The 20,906-nt window shown below is 46.7% G+C and overlaps 1 protein-coding gene across 5 annotated transcripts in view; it reads left to right on the forward strand.

Annotated features, from left to right (window-relative positions):
• The first annotated feature begins 4,242 nt into the window (after positions 1 to 4,242).
• The window catches only part of FRMD8 (FERM domain containing 8), an 88,109-nt gene continuing 71,445 nt past the window's right edge, over positions 4,243 to 20,906 (forward strand). The window contains exons 1-4 of one of the 5 annotated variants that reach the window (XM_063944810.1): positions 4,243 to 4,311; positions 10,800 to 10,881; positions 12,920 to 13,087; positions 13,175 to 13,276. In XM_063944810.1, the coding sequence (XP_063800880.1) occupies positions 10,800 to 10,881; positions 12,920 to 13,087; positions 13,175 to 13,276 (352 nt within the window). In that variant the 5' untranslated portion in view covers positions 4,243 to 4,311. The other 4 variants (XM_063944807.1, XM_063944806.1, XM_063944808.1 and 1 more) reach the window with 4 other exon arrangements.

Below are 20,906 nucleotides of genomic sequence, written 5' to 3' on the forward strand. Positions count from 1 at the left end.
CTGCTTCTTGTGCCGCCCTGTCTGTTTACATGGGCGACCGCCGTGATGTTGTCCGACTGAATCAACACCGGTTTTCCTTGCAGGAGTGGTTCCGCCTGGCTTAGAGCATTTTAGATTGCTCTTAGTACCAGAATGTTTATGTGAATAGACTTTTCCAGGTTCGTCCATACCCCCTGGAAGTTTCTTCCTTGTGTGACTGCTCCCCAACCTCTCAGGCTGGCGTCCGTGGTCACCAGGATCAAATCCTGTATGCCGAATCTGCGGCCCTCCAATAGATGAGCCTTTTGCAACCACCACAGAAGATATACCCTTGTCCTTGGCGACAGGGTTATTCGCAGGTGCATCTGAGGATGCGACCCTGACCATTTGTCCAACAGATCCCTTTGGAAAATTCTTGCATGGAATCTGCCGAATGGAATTGCTTCGTAAAAAGCCACCATTTTTCCCAGGACTCTTGTGCATTGATGTACAGACACCTTTCCTGGTTTTAGGAGGTTCCTGACAGGTCGGATAACTCCTTGGCTTTTTCCTCGGGAAGAAAAACCTTTTTCTGAACCGTGTCCAGAATCATCCCTAGGAACAGCAGACGTATCGTCGGAAAACAGCTGCGATTCTTGGAATATTTAGAATCCAGTCGTGCCGTCGAAGAACTACTTTAGATAGTGCTCTTCCGACCTCCAACTGTTCTCTGGAACTTGCCCTTTTTAGGTCGTGCAAGTAAGGGATAATTTAGATGCCTTTTTTCTTTGAAGAAACATCTTGTCGGCCATTACCTTGGTAAAAAGGCCCGGGGTGCCGTGGATAATTCAAACGGCATCGTCTGAAACTGATATTGACAGTTCTGTACCACGAACCAGAGGTACCCTTGATGAGAAGGACAAATTTTGGACATGGAGGTAATCCTTGATGTCCAGGGACACCATATAGTCCCCTTTTTTCCGGTTCGCTATCACTGCTCTGAGTGACTTTATCTCGATTTGAACCTTTTATGTAAGTGTTCAAAACATTTTAGATTTAGACTATGTGTCACCAAGCCGTCTGGCTTCAGTACCACAATATAGTGTGGAAAAATAATACCCTTTTCCTTGTCGTAGGAGGGGTACTTTGATTATCACCTGCTGGATATACAGCTTGTGAATTGTTTCCAATGCTGCCTCCCTGTCGGAGGGAGCCGTTGGTAAAGCAGACTTCAGGAAGCTGCGAGGAGAAGATGTCTCGACTCTCCAATCTTTACCCCTGGGATAATACTCGTACGATCTAGGGGTCAACTTGCGAGTGATCCCACTGCGCCCTGAGACTCTTGAGACTACCCCCCCACCTTGAGTCCGCTTGCACGGCCCCAGCGTCATGCTGAGGACTTGGCAGACGCGGTGGAGGGCTTCTTTTCCTGGGAAAGGGCTGCCTGCTGCAGTCTACTTCCCTTACCTCTATGTCTGGGCAGATATGACTGGCCTTTTGCCTGCATGCCCTCATGGGAAAGGAAAGATTGAGGCTGAAAAGACGGTGTCTTTTTTAGCTGAGATGTAACTTGGGGTAAAAAAGGTTGGATTTCCCAGCTGTTGCTGTGGTCCCCAGGTCCGATGGACCGACCCCCAAATAACTCCTTCCCTTTATACAGCAATACTTCCATCTGCCGTATGGGATCTGTATCACCTGACCACTGTCGTGTCCCTGACATCTTCTGGGAGATATGGACAACGCACTTATCTTGATGCCAGAGAGCAAATATCCCTCTGTGCATCTCACATACATATATATAGAATGCATCCTATTAAATGCTCTACATGAATAAAATATTTTCAGTCAGGGAATCCGACCAAGCCAACCCAGCACTGCATCTCCAGGCTGATGGCGATCGCTGGTCGCAGTATAACCACCGTATGTGTGTATATACTTTTTAGGATATTTTTCCAGCTTCCTATCAGCTGGCTCCTTGAGGGCGGCCGTATCTGGAGACGGTAACGCCACTTGATAAGCGTGTGAGCGCCTTATCACCCTAAGGGGTGTTTCCCAACGTACCCTAATTTCTGGCGGGAAAGGGTATAACGCCAATATTTGCTATCGGGGTAACCCTACGCATCATCACACACTTCATTTTATTTTATCTGATTCAGGAAAAACTACAGGTAGTTTTTTCACTCCCACATAATACCCTTTCTTGTGGTACTTGTAGTATCAGAAACACGTAACACCTCCTTCATTGCCCTTAACGTGTGGCCCTAATGAGAAATACGTTTGTTTATTCACCGTCGACACTGTATTCAGTGTCCGTGTCTGTGTCTGTGTCGACCGACTGAGGTAAATGGGCGTTTTTAAAACCCCTGACGGTGTTTCTGAGACGCCTGGACCGGTCCTAATAGATTGTCGGCCGTCTCATGTCGTCAACCGACCTTGCAGCGTGTTGACATTCTCACGTAATTCTCTAAATAAGCCATCCATTCCGGTGTCGACTCCCTAGAGAGTGACATCACCATTACAGGCAATTTCTCCGCCTCCTCACCAACATCGTCCTCATACATGTCGACACACACGTACCGACACACAGCACACACACCGGGAATGCTCTGACAGAGGACAGGACCCACTAGCCCTTTGGGGAGACAGAGGGAGAGTCTGCCAGCACACACCAAAGACGCTATAATTATATAGGGACAACCTTATATAAGTGTTTCTCCCTTATAGCATCTTTTATATATATACAATATCGCCAAAATCAGTGCCCCCCCTCTCTGTTTTAACCCTGTTTCTGTAGTGCAGTGCAGGGGAGAGCCTGGGAGCCTTCTCTCCAGCTTTTCTGTGAGAGAAAATGGCGCTGTGTGCTGAGGAGATAGGCCCCGCCCCTTTTTCGGCGGCCTCGTCTCCCGCTATTTTTGAAGTTAGGCAGGGGTTAAATATCTCCATATAGCCTCTGTGGGCTATATGTGAGGTATTTTTTGCCTCTAATAAGGTTTTTATTTGCCTCTCAGAGCGCCCCCCCCAGCGCTCTGCACCCTCAGTGACTGTTGTGTGAAGTGTGCTGAGAGGAAAATGGCGCACAGCTGCAGTGCTGTGCGCTACCTTTATGAAGACTCAGGAGTCTTCAGCCGCCGATTTTGGACCTCTTCTCTCTTCAGCGTCTGCAAGGGGGCCGGCGGCGCGGCTCCGGTAACCATCCAGGCTGTACCTGTGATCGTCCCTCTGGAGCTAGTGTCCAGTAGCCAAGCAGCAAATCCACTCTGCACGCAGGTGAGTTCACTACTTCTCCCCTAAGTCCCTCGTTGCAGTGATCCTGTTGCCAGCAGGACTCACTGTAAAGTAAAAAACCTAAGCTAAACTTTCTCTAAGCAGCTCTTTAGGAGAGCCACCTAGATTGCACCCTTCTCGTTCGGGCACAAAATCTAACTGGAGTCTGGAGGAGGGTCATAGGGGGAGGAGCCAGTGCACACCACCTGATCTGGTAAAAGCTTTACTTTTTTGTGCCCTGTCTCCTGCGGAGCCGCTATCCCCATGGTCCTTTCAGGAACCCCAGCATCCACTTAGGACGATAGAGAAATCCTATTATATTTGCAGTACTTACTGTGGGGAGCAGTAGCGGCTCTTGGCACGGGCAAGCAGTACTTTTGCCCGGGGCGCCGCTGTCCCGGGGGTGCTTCTGCCGTGGCAAGAGCCGCTATTAACTAGGATGGCGGCGACGGTGGTTTTGAAAAGGTCCTCTCCGCGAAGGGAATCTAGACGCGCAGTGAGGGTAGCGTCTAGTTTCCCTTCGCGTAGAGGACCTTTCTGTGCAACGCTATGGGAGAGACGTCATGACGTCTCTCCCATAGATCAGAGGAGCGGCGGCGGAGACAGAGTGCAGTGGTCGGGAACAGGAACGGGGCTGGTATTTTTTTTACTAGGTGCACAGCTACTTGTGGGCACAACTGCAGGGGGCACAACTACTGGGGCCACAACTAATGGGGGCACAGCTGCAGTGGGTACAACTAAAGGGGGCACAGCTGCAGGGGGCATAACAGTCTACTGGGGGCACAACAGCTGCAGGGGGCATAACAGCTACTTGGGTCACAGCTGCAGGGGGCACAACAGCTACTGTGGGCACAGCTCTACAAGGTGCACAACGCTACATGGGGCAAAACTACAGGGAGCAAAACTGACCACGCCCCTTTCCTGTGAAGCCACGCCCCCATTTTTTACAAGCACCAAAGGTGCGCACAAACCCCATTTCTGCGTCCCAAGGGGGAGGGGCGGAGGAAACTTTTGCCTTGGGCACCACAAAGTCTAGTACCAGCCCTGGTGGGGAGGGTGACTTGAAGAACAGATATTAAGCATACTGAGGTAAGTGACCTCTATTAACCTCTCAAATATAGGTAAAAGTACTAGATAACAGCCATATGTGATACACGAATTGTGCAATGTGCGCATCATATCTCGCAGTCCAAGGTCCAGACTACAGTAGAACTCTCTACTCACTATCGATCGATTCGGAGCTATGTGGAGGGGGCGTGGCCACATTTAAGGGTGAGGGTCACATTCCTAGCAACAGGGGACCAGGGCCCCCAATGCGACCAGCAGAGCTATTTGCACTTTGCAAACAGTCAGTGGGAACAAAGTAGTGGCGAGTGGGGGACAGGTACCTCAGACCTCCCCCGCAGATGGGACAGGGGGCGCTGTGATGGCCAGAGCTGCATACACTGTCTGGGAGGATCAGGGGCTGATGGTGATTGCGCTGCTCATATACATGCGTCGCCTAGCTGCGCATCTGCGTGCTGTACTGTAGGTATAAATGCGCTCCGTATTACAGCATCACGACACAGACCGGATGACGCGCACACACAGACCTTTCCTCACCACACTTTTATTACTGTGTACTCAGGGGTTGCATGTAACATTGCCGGCTGTCGGAATCTCTGCGTCCAGGATACCGATGCAGAAATCCCGACAGGCGGAATCCATCCGCTATATGGCTATCAGCTTAGATTTTGCAGTAGAGTAAGTGCCCCTCTGCCCGCACACATCACGCAGGACGCCCCGGTCACTTAGCAGAGGTAATTCCCTCCTCGCAGTCAGTCTCTGGGACCTGGATATGTTCCAGTTTCCACGCATTCCAGCCGGCAGCTCAAGCGGGAAGGCAGCAGCTGGGACCTGCGCCCGTGGAGCTGCTCAGAGACGTCACCACTGAGGTAATCGTGTACGGAGAACTTTTTAAACAGACAGCGCCTCGCATGCTGCCATTGGCTGGCTACAGAGACGGACCGGTAACAACGACACGATTGGTTAAACCATAGCTGGTCTAACAGCCACAGCGAGGCGTGTAACGCAGACGGGACGATTCTATTGGCTTGTAGCAGTGGCGGCTGCGTGACGTCAGCTTCCTGGTTGTGCCAGACCTGGGAAACAATAAAACGGGAACGGGTGATCGTCTATATCTTCCGTACGTGCACGGTGAGTGCCGCCGCTGCTCGGCTTTGTGCTCACTAGTATCTCCACTGCATTAGACAAATACTGCCGTCTGCCGGTACTTTATACTGTAATCCGTTACTTTCCCGTCAGGCTGTCATACTGCGCTTGTTTGTGTATCAGACCGGCACCTTTTATTCGGCTCTGTAAGGGGTCTATTCATGAAGCAGTGAAAAGAGTGGAGAAGTGAGCCAGTGGAGAAGTTGCCCATAGCAACCAATCAGCTGCTCTGTATGATTTTATAGCATGCAAATTATAACTGTTACTTCAATGCTGATTGGTTCTTCTCCACTGGCTCACTTCTCCACGGTTTTCACTGCTTCGTTAATAGACCCCTTAGTGCTATTGCCCCCAGGGGGCTCATTTCTGACGCATTCCCCCAGGGGCCCATTCATGACGTGATTGCTACAGGTTTGTCTTTGTGGGTTTGATAGACCCAGGGATGTCTTTCCCGCCACGATTGCCCCAGGGTTTTCTTTGGTGCCACGATTGTCCCATGGCTTTCTTTGGTGCCGCGATTGCCCAAGGGTTTTCTTTGCTGCCGCCATTGCCCAAGGGTTTTCTTTGGTGCCGCCATTGCCCAAGGGTTTTCTTTGGCGCTGCCATTGCCCCAGTGTTGTCTTTGGCGCTGCCATTGCCCGAGGGTTGTCTTTGCTGGTGCGGTACCCCTCTAGAGGGTAATGCCTGTAGGTGTCATGGCTGACTGGTTATAGTTTTCATACATAAAAACGTTTATATTTCAAACTACATACAATTATTGTAAATCTATTTTTCCATTTTGTTTGTGCCTGTTAGGGCCTATTTATCAAAAAAAGTGATTGTCCTGAAACTTACCATTCTTTATCGAGACTACATGCAGTTATTTTAGAAAATTTGGGCCAATTTATCATGGCCCCATTTTGGTCCATGTCACAAACTATTTGGAATAGTAACCTGTGGTGAGCGGAGCGAGACACCGAGCCCGAAGCGTGGCGAGTGAATCGAGCCCGCGAGGGTCCAATACTGCATAGTAAAAAAAAATTACCCCAAATGAACGGAGAAAACATTTAGATGCTGTAAGGGCAGAAGTTCTCTCCTGCCCTCTCGTTTTATCACTTCCAGGTCCTGAGCACGAAGGTTACATAGACACAACCCCCTAGTGATCCCTGCAACCAGTACTTTCACCACTAAAGGGGCGTACACATGGTGGAATTCTGCCTAAAGGCTGATCTTGACTTTGCGATTTCCCTTGAACTCCCCGGAGCCCAGAACTAGAGATATTGACTATACACATGGTGCAATTTTGGCTATGTTCAATTTTGAGTATGCTAGAAACTAGATTGTACACTTTCTAGTCAAAATTGACCTGCCTGCACAGTCTATTTTTTTCTTTCGATACCGATCCCACGGGAGCGTGCATCGGCATCACAAGCTGTATACACATGGGCCCTCATTCAGAGTTGGTCGCTCGCTAGCTATTTTTTGCAGAGCAGCGATCAGATAGTTGCCGCCTCTAGGGGAGTGTATTTTTGCTTTGCAAGTGTGCGAACACTTGTGCAGCCGAGCGGGACAAAAAAGTTTTTGGCAGTTTCTGAGTAGGTCTGAACTTACTCAGCCGCTGCGATCATCACTTCAGCCTGTTCGGTCCCGGAATTGACGTCAGACACATGCCCTGAAAACGCTTGGACACGCCTGCATTTTCCCTACCACTTACAGAAAACGGTCAGTTGACACCCATAAACTCCCTCTTCCTGTCAATCTCCTTGCGATCGGTTGTGCGAATGGATTCGTCGCTAGAAGCCTTGCACAACAACTATGCTGTTTGTACCTGTGCGACGCGCGTGCGCATTGCGGTGCATGCGAAGTAGTAACCTGATTGCTGCGCTGCGAAAATTGCTGTCCTGCGATTAGATAGTTGCCGCCTACCGAGGGAGTGTATTTTCGCTGTTCAAATGTGAGAACGCATGTGTAGCAGAGCTGCACAAACTGATTTTGTGCAGTCTCTGTGCAGCCCAAGACTTAACTCAGCCACTGCGATCACTTTAGCCTGTTTGGGATCGGATTTGACGTCGGACACTCTCCCTGAAAACGCTTGGTGCTGCCTGCATTTTTCCAGACGCTCCCTGAAAATGGTCAGTTGCCACCCACAAACGCCCTCTTCCTGTCAATCTCCTTGCGAACGCCCATGCAAATGGATCCTTCGCAGAAACCCATCTCTGACCGGTATGCCACTTTGCAACCGTCCATCGCGCCTGTGCATTGCTGTGCACGCGCAGTTTGGATCTGATTGCCTGCTGTGCGAAAACGCACTGTATCGATCAGATTTGAATTTCCTCCTATCTTTTCTACCGATATGGACTGATATAAAAAGATTAGGATATTCGTGTGCAATTAAATCAGAAATTGCAGCTATTGTGTATACATACAGAAAACACTCCAGAAAGTCTTGTAAATAAAGGAGAAATATTGTAAACCAGAGAGTGCTCTTCAGATAAAACAGTAACCTTGAGAAAAAGCTATGATATACACATAAATAGACTAGTGAAATGACAATCACTATAAATTAGAATTCACAGGGTGAGTAGATAATGGATCCTCTAATACTTTTTGAATTTTCTTAATCCTCCAATATCTGTGAATATAATGCCTCAACATAGTATTTAGAAAATATTGTTAAAATGGACACATAGAAACAGATATAGTGTAGTATTCCTTTAACATGAGTTATTTGAATACGGTATTGCACTTACAAAAGTGATTGATTAAAACAGCATGTCAAAAGAATCCTCAAGGAGGCACACAGCTCAACACTGGGATCTGAAAACAGAGTTTGTCTGCCTTTCACACAATGTTATCCAGAGTATGGTTGATAGACATGTAAAAGCAAATCTAGGGCCTAATTCAGGTTGGATCGCAGTGTGCGATCCAACCGTAATGTTTGAGAAAAGGATGCGGGGCGCATGCGCAACGCCCATCCTGCGCATGCCATTTTCTGCGGGGGGACACGCAGAAAATGCGATCACCTCTACCTGTCAATCAGGCAGGGGTGGGCGGGCAACGCTCCGTTTCTAGGGAGGAGATGGAGCGTTGCTGGGGCGGCGCAGAGGTGGCCAAACGGGTGTGTCGGGGGCATGATCAAGGCGGATGTGTGAGGTCACACGCAGCCATCACGAACATGGTGGTGGGTCTCCTGCGTGTGCAGCTAAGCTGCGCCAGCAGGAGGCTTTCACAGTTTCTACTAACAAGCATTGCAATTTCTGCTTGTTGAACGGGGGGAGGGGCTCCGGTCAGCATGCTGGGTGGCCCCCAGCATGCGATCCAAAGGATTGCAATCCTTACTGAATTAGGCCCATAGTGCAGTATTTATTTTTTAAAGAAGTGATTTTAATTCAAATTGCACTTACAAAAGAAGCAGATTAAAACAGCATATCACAAGAATCCCCAGGAAGGCATACAGCTCGGCGTTAGGCTAACCCAGATGTTCTTAAGAAGGAAGGCGGACAGACAGATGATCCCGATTCCAGATTCAGAGTAGGGATGGACATCGGAAGCAAACCATCAAATGATGGCTAGGCTTCCAGCATTGAAACTTTCGATGCAATGGTAACTAACCATCGCATCAAAAATATTCAATGGTAAAAACTATATGATTTGCGCATGCGCAAAAACCTTTGCAACGCGGTTGACAGGGTGGGATTGGGGCATGACTAGGAGCGTGACTAGGGGCAGGTTTGGGGCGGAGCCTTGAGAAACAGACAAACTCTAGTAGTGTAACTAGCAGCGCTACTCTGCTGTGCCTCGGATTGGAGGGTACACTATACCTGCTGCTGAAGTGAGTCCAGTGTTTACAGCCAGGCAGTGAGGAGAGACCCTGTCACTGCTGCTCTGCTCTGCTGTGTGAGTGACTGCTGCAGGGCAAAGGCTGCAGTCTCATTGGCTCTCTGAGACCGTAAGAGCCAATCAGAGCTAGCAATGTGCTCTGTTATATATAATTAATCATTGAAAGGACAATGATAAGGAGCGCTTAATATGAGTACAACATAATTATTTTAATAACATTAAAAAACATATAGATTAAACAATCTCAAGTAAATAAAAAAAAAAGCTGATGCACACAATTCTAGATTATAAGCTTGAATCACACATGTCCATTGATTATATTTTGATTCCGGTATTAGGACACAAACAAAAGATCTTAGAGGTTGTGTCTAGAGAATTAATGTCAGCCAGAGCTTAGACAAAGTCCAGGTTGCCTCTCATAGACTTTTTAATGTATCCAATGTTCATATAAAGATTTAATTAGCATGCCGACAATTTTCTGGGAAACTTATGTAGTGCTCAGTGCGGAGTATAAATTTAATTAGTGTCCGTTTGAACAATGAAAAATAGAGAGGTGGAATTACCAGACCAGGCTGTCACGGAACTCTATCTACCGAACTGCTGTTATCCCTCGGACAAGCACTGTAGAGCTGTTCAGTTGACCCCGTGATGCGCCTGATGAACAAGGATATCCAACGGAGGATTTACCGGATATGGCAGTCACGGCTCTTTTTCCTCACAGTTTGGTGTTCACAGTCAGGCTACCATGTGGAGAGGCAGCAACTGGGATGGCTTAAGTCGGCTGGAGCTTAGAGTGTGCACACCGGAGCTGTCTCTACGCGTTTCTCCGCTGCTATAGTCGGTGGTTTCCTCAGGAGATTAGTACAGGTGCCCTTGTGAGGTGTATTTTTAAAGGTCCATCAGCCAATGGAGAAAGTTCCATCAATTTGGGTATCACCTGTGCACAATCAGCACACCAGCTTAATCATTTATGAAGTGAGCCAAGAGCTTTGAAAATCACACTTAAACATATTGAGTGTACCCAAAATATTTAGTATCATATACATAAATATGCAATTTTCACACAGGTATAATAAACAATAAAAAGTTACAGAATAAAAATATATATATATATATATTTTGGCATCACAGAGAAATAGATAATTACTAAATGGTCCCCACATCTACCACTATTAGTATTACATTTCCACTCCAATGGAGTATAGAAACGGACAAATGGTGCAAGTGTAGAGATCGGTCAGTACTGTCTCAGGATGTCTGCTCTGTACACTGAAGAACGCGCATCAGACATGGTGGACAGTAGTTCGTGCATTACTTATTAAGTTCTGTTTCTTGTCCTTTTGTTATCTTTCAATGAATCATCTCTTCATGTAGACGATGGCACACACACTGCACCTTTGTTTATTCTATAGTGTAATTATTGTAATGTAACACGCCCTCCGTTTTTACTGTATAGTAATATGTGCTTATGGCATTAATTATGGTGATTATTTAATAATTGATGCATGTCATTATTCTGAAACAAATTATGTTTACCTGTTGTTCAGATGGATGGAAGCGGAGCATCGCCACCATCGGTGTTGAATGAATATTTATTGCGAGGCAGTGTGTCTTCTTCAGGAGCACGGTGTATGTAGAACATTGGCATATTCTATGTGTTTATTGCAAACAAGTATCACCATAACGCAGAATAAACAAACAAACTGCTCCTAGGATGCTGTCAATATCTAAAACTACAAAAAAAATGCTGATCGTGGGTTTAATATACAATGTGTGTGTATCTCTTTCAAAAACAAGATGGAGAACTAGCCTATTAACCTTTATTTATATGGCGCTACAAGGGATCCACAGTGCCCATTACAGAGTACGTTTATCAAATGAGCCACCAAGAAAACAGCACTTACAGTTCGAGACAATATAGGACAAGTATGGAAAACCAGGGGTCTGATGCCATCACAGGGAGTATGGAGTGTAAGATAGTGTAAGTAAGAAAAGGAAAGGCACATGAGGAAAGAAGGCCCTGCTCTTGCAAGCTTATAAAAGCTTAGGAGTGTGTCTGGTCTATTCACCATTCTCCTGATGCTTGGGTCGGTGGAGAGGATCCTCAACATCCAACATGTTGGCAATCTTGGACTTGCCAATTCCGACCCAAACATGATTGGAATTCGCAAGTTGGGGATCTTTAACATGCTCTGTTTGCTGATCCCCCGACAAATCGCCGATGTTGGGAGTCTACCGATTAGTAGATAGGTTCGCTGATCAGCATCAGAGAATCAACCCGTAGATGTATGACCTGAATGAAAGTACTAATATTGATTTAAACCTGCAGAGCTTTGAAAACACATCTACATAAACAAAACTTGAACATGAGATCTTAATCACTTTGAAAGTTTATTCTGTAAAATCCACCATCCTAGAGATCCTAAGGTTAGTAGTGTAAACAATAGACCGGAAATAACTTTAGTGCAATAAGCATCAGATAAGTAACTTTGAATATCATTAGTACAATAAGAAACAGGATCCTATACTACACAGCATTTATCATTAGTCGATCAGTAGTGCGCATCTATACTGTTTAGTTAAGGTTTAAACCCTGCTAGAAAGTCTCTTTCAAGAATGAAATGGAATGTTTCCTGAGGATTCCAAGACGCTGAAATAACTCTTGGCTGGTGCACAGAATCTCTGCAGTTTGCTGTATGGCTCTGGTGGCCAGCCAGTTACACAGCAACAGAGAGTTCAATATAACCACTATAATTCTCTGCAATGTATACATTTGCACACATCTCCAAGCATTGTATTGCCCCTCTTGACTGTGTCAGGCACAATGCTGTGTACAGTGTATCCTGGCATGTGACAAGCTAGTAATCCCAAAATGGATATAAAAAAAACTTACAGCTTGGTGTTCCTACTTGTAGCCATTATTAATAAAATAGCTAGGCTTTGTTTAATGAATCAAAACAAATTATTTTTAAAGTGCTGGATGCAACTTTATTTGCTATTAATAACATTAACTATGGATGAAGGAGGCAAGCCAATGCCGCAAGAAGCCCATTATTTGTATGTACATTATTTCAAAGGAAAACGTATTATATGTGGAGCTGTAAACAGGGAAAGGGTCTGCTAATTCCAGTAATAATACCATCTTAAGCTATTCTGATAGAACCCAAGTCAGTGACTTTATGGTACAGACTTCCATCAGTTGAGCTGCAAGGAATGAAACAAATTATTTCCTGAATAAATATCTGTCCTGAAAGCAAAGTAATGGGCCCTACACACTTGGCGATATCTTTGAAAGATATAAACGATATAGTTCAAAGATGAACGATAAATCGTTTATATCGTTTAGTGTGTATGCAAGAACAATGCATGTGCCCACAATCGTTCATCGTTGAACGATCATCATTTATACACACAAGCTAATTTGGACGATATCGATGTATGTAATGTCATATCGGCCATAGATATCGTCCAGCGTGTATGCTAGAAATCGCTGTTGAAAAATCGACCAACGATAAGATCGTTGGTCGGTTACATCAGCCAAATCGCCTAGTGTGTAGGGCCCTTTCAGGTGACACCAAATAAGCAGCTGCAATGTAATATTACCAGTAGGGTATTAGTGTATATTGTTCCAAAATAAATGTAACTTTCTCATCTCTTCCCTTCTCAGCCATGGATGTGATTGTTTACTTAATGAATGAAGAGGCAATTCCACTTACAGTGGATGGCCTATCCGTTATAACAGCTCATGAGTTGCACCGAATCATCCGTGACTCTCTGCATCTCCCTGATATTGCACAGGAAGTGTTTGCCTTGTGGCTTATCTCTCCATTCCTGGGTAAGGAGCATACAAATAAATGTGGCATGGTACATAGCTAAACTCTTAGCAATGATCTGTTCGTTGACATTTTATTTTCTGTTCCAGAGGTACAACTTAAACCAAAACATCAGCCTTACAAAGTTTGCAGACAGTGGCATGATCTCTTGTCTCGTTTCACAAACTGTTCAACAGAGGACATTCAGCAAGGTAAATTATTGCTTAATTGTGAATTTACCTCCATGGTATTGGCAGTAATTAGGGACAATTGTTTTTCTTATTCATATATTGCAGCTCGATATTGTACTCAGGGCTGCTTGTCGTGATTATGACACATATTGCCTATGTATAACACCATACAGATTTAAATCTAAAATACAAGATGAGCCATTATTTAAAAATATATTTCTCTTACGTCCTAGGGGATACTGGGATGACATTAGCACCATGGTTTATAGATCGGGTCCAATGGAGCCTGGCAGTTTAAGAAATCATTAGTGTGTGCTGGCTCCTCCCCTCTATGCACCTCTACCAGACTCTGTTTAGAAAAATGTTCCCCTGGAGCTCCAGAGAGTTTTCTTCAAAACTTTTTATTTAGTTACTTATTTGCAGGCAGCACTGGTTGGCAACCACTCTGCCTGCGTCGTGGGACTTGGGGGGGCTGTACCAACCTCCTATAGGGTTAATGGTTTGTATCCCCGCTGACAGGACACTAAGCTCCTGAGGCGATGTTTCACATACCCCCAGAGTGTGCATACACGCCGGCAGCATTGTGCCACCCCTAACAGATGCTGCAATAGACGCGGTGCGGTGAGTGATAACACTGGGGTCCCGATTAGCTGGTCCCCGTTGACAAGTGGCGGCATTAGGGCGCGGCGGTCACCTGGCTGCGAGCTGCTGTGCCCACTGCGGACCCCAGACTGGCACTGAGGTAAAGGGGGTTATTAAACTCCTTTTTTGCACTAAATTCATGCTTACAGTAAAAACGGTGAGGGACCGTGCGCCATTGAAGGGGCGGTGCTTCCCGGAGAGCGGGACCAGAGGCTGAAAGGCGTAATTTCCTGCTGTTGCTGACTGCCAGGCTGCAAACTAGAGCCGCTCCTCCACAGGCCCTACTGATTCACCAATTGTACTGGTACCAGGGGGCTTTATATGAAGGGGGGCATATAAGCTGTTGTAAAACAGCTGCCTTACTAACTAAATAAATATATATATATATATATATATATATATATATATATTCACTCTCTGTGTGTGTTTGTTCACCTAACTCTGTCTTTCAGCGATAAGAATGTCTGGGAAAAAGACTGTATGTCCCTCATGTAACATTAGGTTTACACCTTCTCCGGGAGGGTCTCTCCTATGTACCCAGTGTTCTCTACCCTCACAGGGTAGTAGTATGCAGGAACCTGAGTAGTTAGAATCATTCAACGGCATGATTACTAATATTAATACAGACTTATCTACTGCCAGACAGGAAAAGGCAGACCCTTAAACAATCTGTAGATTATTTTTTTTGTTAAGGCTGCTGACCACAGACAGGCTTCTCAGCCCCCTCTGTTGGTCTCTCATAAACGCACGCCCCAACAGGTGCTCCAGTCTGACTCTGATACTGAAATACCAGAGCTGGATGAAGTAGAAGTAGATGTGGAAGATGACCATTCTGTCTCCGGGTGTTGAGGCCCTGGTTTATTCTATTAGAGAAGTCCTCAACATACCGGATAAGGTGACAGAACCAGAGGAGGAATTGTTTTTTAATGTGAAAACAAAAAGTCCTCTGCCACCTTTCCTCTCTCAAAGGAATTAAACTCCCTCTCTAAAGAGGCGTGGGTTAATCCTGACAAGAAATTCTAAACTCCTAAACAGTTACTAAATTCCTTCCTTTCCCACCTATGGATAGGAAAGTATGGGAAAATCCCCCGTCCGTGGATACTTCAGTGTCCAGGCTGTCACGTAAAATTGTGCTGCCCCTTTACCTGGAGCTATCTCTCTCAAAGACCCAGCTGACCGCAAAATTGAGACTACTCTCAAATCAGTTTATACTGCGGTGGGCGTAGCTCAAAGGCCCACTATAGCTTGCGGCTGGATTTCAAGGGCCATGGTAAAATGGTCTCATAATATAATAAGGGAGTGACTCCCTACCTCAGCATGAGATCATTACACTACTGCATCGTATCCAGGATGCTGTAAATTTTATGAGTGAGGCCATTAAGGAATTATGTCTCATCAATGGCCGTGCCACAGCTATGGCGGTCGCGGCTCGCAGGCCTCTGTGGCTGTGACAATGGTCAGCGGATGCTGATTCCAAGAAAGGTGTGGAGAATCTTCCCTTTACAGGAGAGGCCTTGTTTGGGGTAAAACTGAACAAGTGGATTTCTCAGGCAATGGCGGATAAATCCACATATCTGCCGTCTGCCGCACCTCCTGCTAGACGTCCCTCTCCTGGGCCCTCTCTGCTTTCGTGTGGCCAGATTCAGAAGCAGAGCCAGAGGTGCCTCAAATGCTGCTAGAGGAAATCGAGGTAAATTCCGTAAACCAGCGGCGGCTGGATGTCTGGACCAGGCTTCCGCCCCTCATCTACTAAGCCCTCTGCGTGACGGTTGGCCCCAGCAGCGATGCGACTTTCAGGTAGGTGCTCGCCTTCGCCCATGTGTGGGGAAAAGTCGTGTCGGAATCCTTGGGTGAGGGACCTCATATCCCAAGGGTATCAGTTGGAATTTCAAGTACTGCCTCCTCCAAGATACTTCAAGTCGGCTTACCAGCTTCACCTGAAGCAAGAGTTACCTTGCAGGACGCCATTTACAAACTGCTTCTAACTAGAGTTATTATTCCAGTTCCTCCTCCACTGCACAACAAGGGATTTTACTCTAGTCTATTTGTAGTTCCGAAGCCGGACGGCTCGGTACGGCCAATCTTGAACCTCTACTCTCTGAACCCGTATCTTCGTGTGTTCAAATTCAAGATGGAATCCCTCAGGGTAGTGATCTTTGGTTTGGAGGAGGGGGAGTTTCTGGTATCCCTGGATATCAAGGATGCATATCTACATGTCCCGATATGGCCTCCTCATCAGGCTTACATCCGGTTCGCTATACTAGACCACCACTACCAGTTTCAAGCCTTACCCTTTGGTCTCTCCACAGCTCCAAGGGTGTCCACAAAGGTCATGGCGGAGATGATGCTGCAATTGCGCATGATAGGTGTCAACATAGTCCCCTACTTGGGTGATCTCCTGATAAAGGTGGCGTCCAAGGAGCGTCTGCTACACAGCATGGACTTCGCTACTCGCCTTCTTACAGAACATGGGTGGATATGAATTTTCAGAAGTCTCACCTGGAACCGTCACCAAGAATTCAGTTCCTGGTGATGATACTGGACACGGTGGCTCAGAAGGTATTCCTCCAAATGGACAAGGCCTTGACAATCTAGGCTATAGTCCGCTCGGTACTCAAACCTCGCAAGGTCTCGATTCATCTTTGCATCCGTCTACTGGGCAAGATGGTGGCCTCCTACGAGGCGATCCAGTATGGCAGATTCCATGCCTGTCCGTTTCAGCTGGATCTTCTGGACAAGTGGTCAGGGTCTCGCCTGCAGATGCACCAGTGTATAACCCTGTCGCCAAAAGCACGGATCTCCCTGTTATGGTGGCTCCAGATCTCTCACTTGGTGGAGGGTCGGAGCTTCAGTACTCAATCTTGGGTCCTGCTGACAACGGGGGGGCTGTAACCCAGGGAGCTCAGTTTCAGGGGAGGTGGTCGAGTCTGGAATCTTCACTACCAATCAACGTCCTTGAACTCAGGGCAATTTACAATGCTGGCCTACTGTCTTCTCCAAAATCAGGCCATACAAGTGCAGTCGGACAATGCCACGGCGGTGGCTTACATAAACCGACAGGGAGGAACAAGAAGCAGGGCCGCGATGTGAGAGGTATCAAGGATACTCCTCTGGGCGGAGGCCATCGCAAGGGCCATCTCAGCCATATTCATTCCAGGAGTGGACAACTGGAAAATGGACTTCCTCAGCAGGCACAACCTCCATCCAGGGAAATGGGGCCTTCACCATCAGGTGTTTCAACAGCTGGTTCCGAAGTGGGGCTGCCCGCAGATAGACCTGATGGCTTCTCGTCTCAACAAGAAGCTCGATCGTTGCTGTTCCAGAACGAGGTATCCACAGGCGGCAGCTGTGGACGCTCTGAAGGCACTGTGGAATTACCAGTTTGTGTATCTGTTTCCTTCAATCCCACTCATTCCAAGAGTTCTAAAAAGACTCAAAAGGGAAAGCGTTTAGGCAGTTCTGATTGACGGGCCTGGCATGCAGACCTCCTAACCATGTCTCTGGAGGAGCCCTGGCCTCTGCCTCTCCTCAGGGACCTTCTTCAACAAGGGCCGTTCGTATCCAGACTTACTGCGGCTACGTTTGATAACTTGGAGGTTGAGAGGTAGATTCTAGCCACAAAAGGACTTCCCTCCTTGGCTATTTCAACTATGGTCCAGGCCCGTAATGTGGTCACGTCAAAAAATTACCACCATATCTGGAAAAAAAATATTTCTTGGTGTGAGGGTAGAAGATATTCTCCTGTGGAGTTTCAGCTTGGCCGTCTTCTGCTCTTACTACAAGCAGGAGGGGATATGGGCCTAAGGTTAGGCTCCATCAAAGTTCAGATCTCTGCTCTTTCCATCTTCTTCCAGAAACAGCTGGCTGTACTTCCGGAAGTACAAACATTCCTGAATGGAGTTCTTCGCATTCAACCACCCTTTGTCACTCCCACGGCTCCATGGGATCTCAATGTGGTCCTGACCTTTCTCCAGTCGGACTGGTTTGAACCTTTACACGGGGTGGACTTGAAATATCTTACTTGGCAGACTGTCATGTTACTGGCCTTAGCCTCTGCATGACATGTGTCAGAATTGGGGGCCTTATCCTGTAAGAGCCCGTATTTGATATTTCACGAGGATAGGGCGGAGCTCAGAACTCGCCCGCAGTTTTTACCGAAAGTGGTATTGGCTTTTCACAGTAATCAACTGATAGTGGTTCCGATACTGTCTGACACATCGGTCGCTTCGAAGTCCTTGGACTTTGTGAGAGCTTTGAGGATTTGCGTCAAGAGGACAGCTCATCATAGGAAGTCTGATTCGCTTTTTGTCCTTTTACGACGCTGTCAAAATTGGATGTCCTGCTTCTAAGCAGTCCATTGCTTGTTGGCTCAGGTTGACCATTCAACAAGCTTATTCATCGGCAGCATCGCTGCTGCCGAGTTCTATTCAGGCCCAATCTACAAGGTCGGTGTGTTCTTCATGGGCGGCTGCCCGGGGTATTTCGGCCTTACAGTTGTGCCGTGCAGCTATTTGGTCTGGTTCGAACACGTTTGTAAAGTTCTATAGGTTTGATACCCAAATTGTAGGCACCAATATCTGAGCTACGCACTAAAAGATTTCTTTTTTATAGTTACCAATTTTCTGTCACATCACACTGCATTTGCATTTATCCGCCCACAAGGAGGATAACATAGTGACAGGTACAGTAAACAAAGGAAATCTGGGCAAATTATTGAGAATGCGCACACACTGGTCGATATCAGGAGATTGTGGCCGAGATTTTTGGTTTGGGACGATAGATCGGAAACTCGATCATTCGTGTGTGTGTGTGTGGGCAAGATTTTTCAGAAATAATATACAATGACTTTGGTCGTTCTTCCGATTTATTGCCAAATTGGCCCAATAATTGTATAATGTGTAGCCTCTGAGATGACGGTCTGTGTGGCTGTGCCACTCTCCTTGTGCACTAAATGTCTAAGCTCAGTGTCAGACTTGGGAATGAAGGGCCCACCAGGGGAGAGCTACGACAGGGGCCCGCTAATGTGAAGTGAATGTGGTCATTCATTTTAGAGGTGTAGCAATCTCTACAAAATAACATGACCTAATATGACTCGGATACAGACACAGCACTGCTATGTAAAGGACCCCATACACTAACGCGACATGTCAGACCCTCATGTCGCAAGCGATCAGCCCGGCAGCCTCCCGGGCGGCAGGATCGCATAAGATACATCGTATGTGGTCCTTTTACTTACAATGTATCTTGTGCAATCCCAGCCATGCCTGCGGGTTCCGACATGTCGTTAGTGCAGCACAGTCAATCTAGGGGATCCGATCCGGTGCTCACGAGACCGCGCATCGGATCGGATGTAAACCACATCCGAAATGCCCGATTTCATTCGATATATCGGTCCGAATGGCCGAAATCGGATGAAATCGGGCATTATCTTTCTAGTGTATGGGGCCCTTAAGATTCGCTGGGGCCTGTGTTCTCAAAACCCACTACACCATATGTTCTCAAACTCAGTCCTCAGGACCCCAAACAGTCAACGTTTTCCAGGTAACCCAGTAGATGCACAGGTAGGTTTATTACCCACTGACACATTTTAAAAGGATCACAGGTGGAGCTGATTATTTCACTTGTGATTTCTGTGATGAGACCTGCAAAACATGCACTGTGTGGTGTTCCGAGGACCGAGTTTGAGAACCTGTGCACTACAACATACGGAAGCCAAGATAAACACAGTTCAAAGAGTAGTTTAACTGAGGTTTGGTAAGTCAAGCTCTGAAAAGACATTACCACCATGACATTAGTAAGAGGCTAGGAGGTGTGGGTTCAGTCTTTGTGGGGTTTGTATGTTTTATATACATCTATAATAAAAATCAATTGTAGTATTATGTAGATATCTTTTAATAGGGACAGGGTTTATTATAGTTAAAAAGATACAAGTTTATGCAGAGCTGCAAGTAGACATTTTAGTAACCTCTGTGGCAGACAACACCAGTGCCCATCACACATATTTAGTAGGGGTGATAGTAGAGACCCAAGGTGGTGCACTGCCTTATATGTGGCACTGTTAATATCTAGTTCAGTAGTGAACGAGGAGTAGCGGCGTGGCTTGGCCTGGAAGACCCTGGCACAGTGGCTACTTGCTCTCGAAAGCAGCGCGTTCTGCACTTCCTTTATCCCCTGTGATTACCCTACCTGAGATGAGCTCTATGCGGTCTGGTCTGCGATCTGTGCCATGGACGTTCTAGAGCTGCAGTGTGTCAGAGCTGTGGCATGTAGTTCTCTTGCAGTACATAGACCTCTTGTTGCTGCATAACCCTTTCCGGACCTTCTCTTCTGATCTCCACAATGCAGAGCAGGACTGTAATCTCTAGCCTATGGTGGTTTTGATTAAATGCACTAATCATCGCTCACTGGGTCTGATTCTGCTTTGTAAGGTATTGCACAGCCATAGGTAAGTCGCTGTACAATAACGTACACAAAAATGCAAATGCAGCAGGATGCAACTGTAGGCTAAAGACACCTCCTGCATACATCTGCGAGATCCCAGTGCTGCGTCCAAGAATGTAGCATCAGATTCCCATCACAACCATCTGCAGCGTCTTGTGATGGTAGCTACCCTCGGTCAGTCTGCGCAAGCTGAAGCTTACTCAGATTGGCCATCAGATCCAGTCAGCGGGTCCAGGCAATCTGTGTTTTACAATGCAGACCCTGAGCCCATCACACCTACAAAACAGTACCCGTACTGCATATGCACAGACCGCCAAACATCAGATTGTACGTAAACCATTAGGTTTGCATACAAATACAAATCCAAATCCAGCCCACTGTGCCTGAAACTGCACTTTCCCTCTCTGGTAGTCACCCCTCCTCCCAGGAGCTACCCTCCAAGCAGAAGCAGACCGCATTTTATTACATTGCACCTTACATGTGGGGTTGTCTGGTTGGTTGATGGGGTATGTGGGGTAGTCTGGCATTGATGGAATACGAGGGTTAGTCTGATTGGCATTGATGGAGT

The sequence above is a fragment of the Pseudophryne corroboree genome, chromosome 11 (assembly GCF_028390025.1).
Source record: "Pseudophryne corroboree isolate aPseCor3 chromosome 11, aPseCor3.hap2, whole genome shotgun sequence".
NCBI lineage: Eukaryota > Metazoa > Chordata > Amphibia > Anura > Myobatrachidae > Pseudophryne > Pseudophryne corroboree.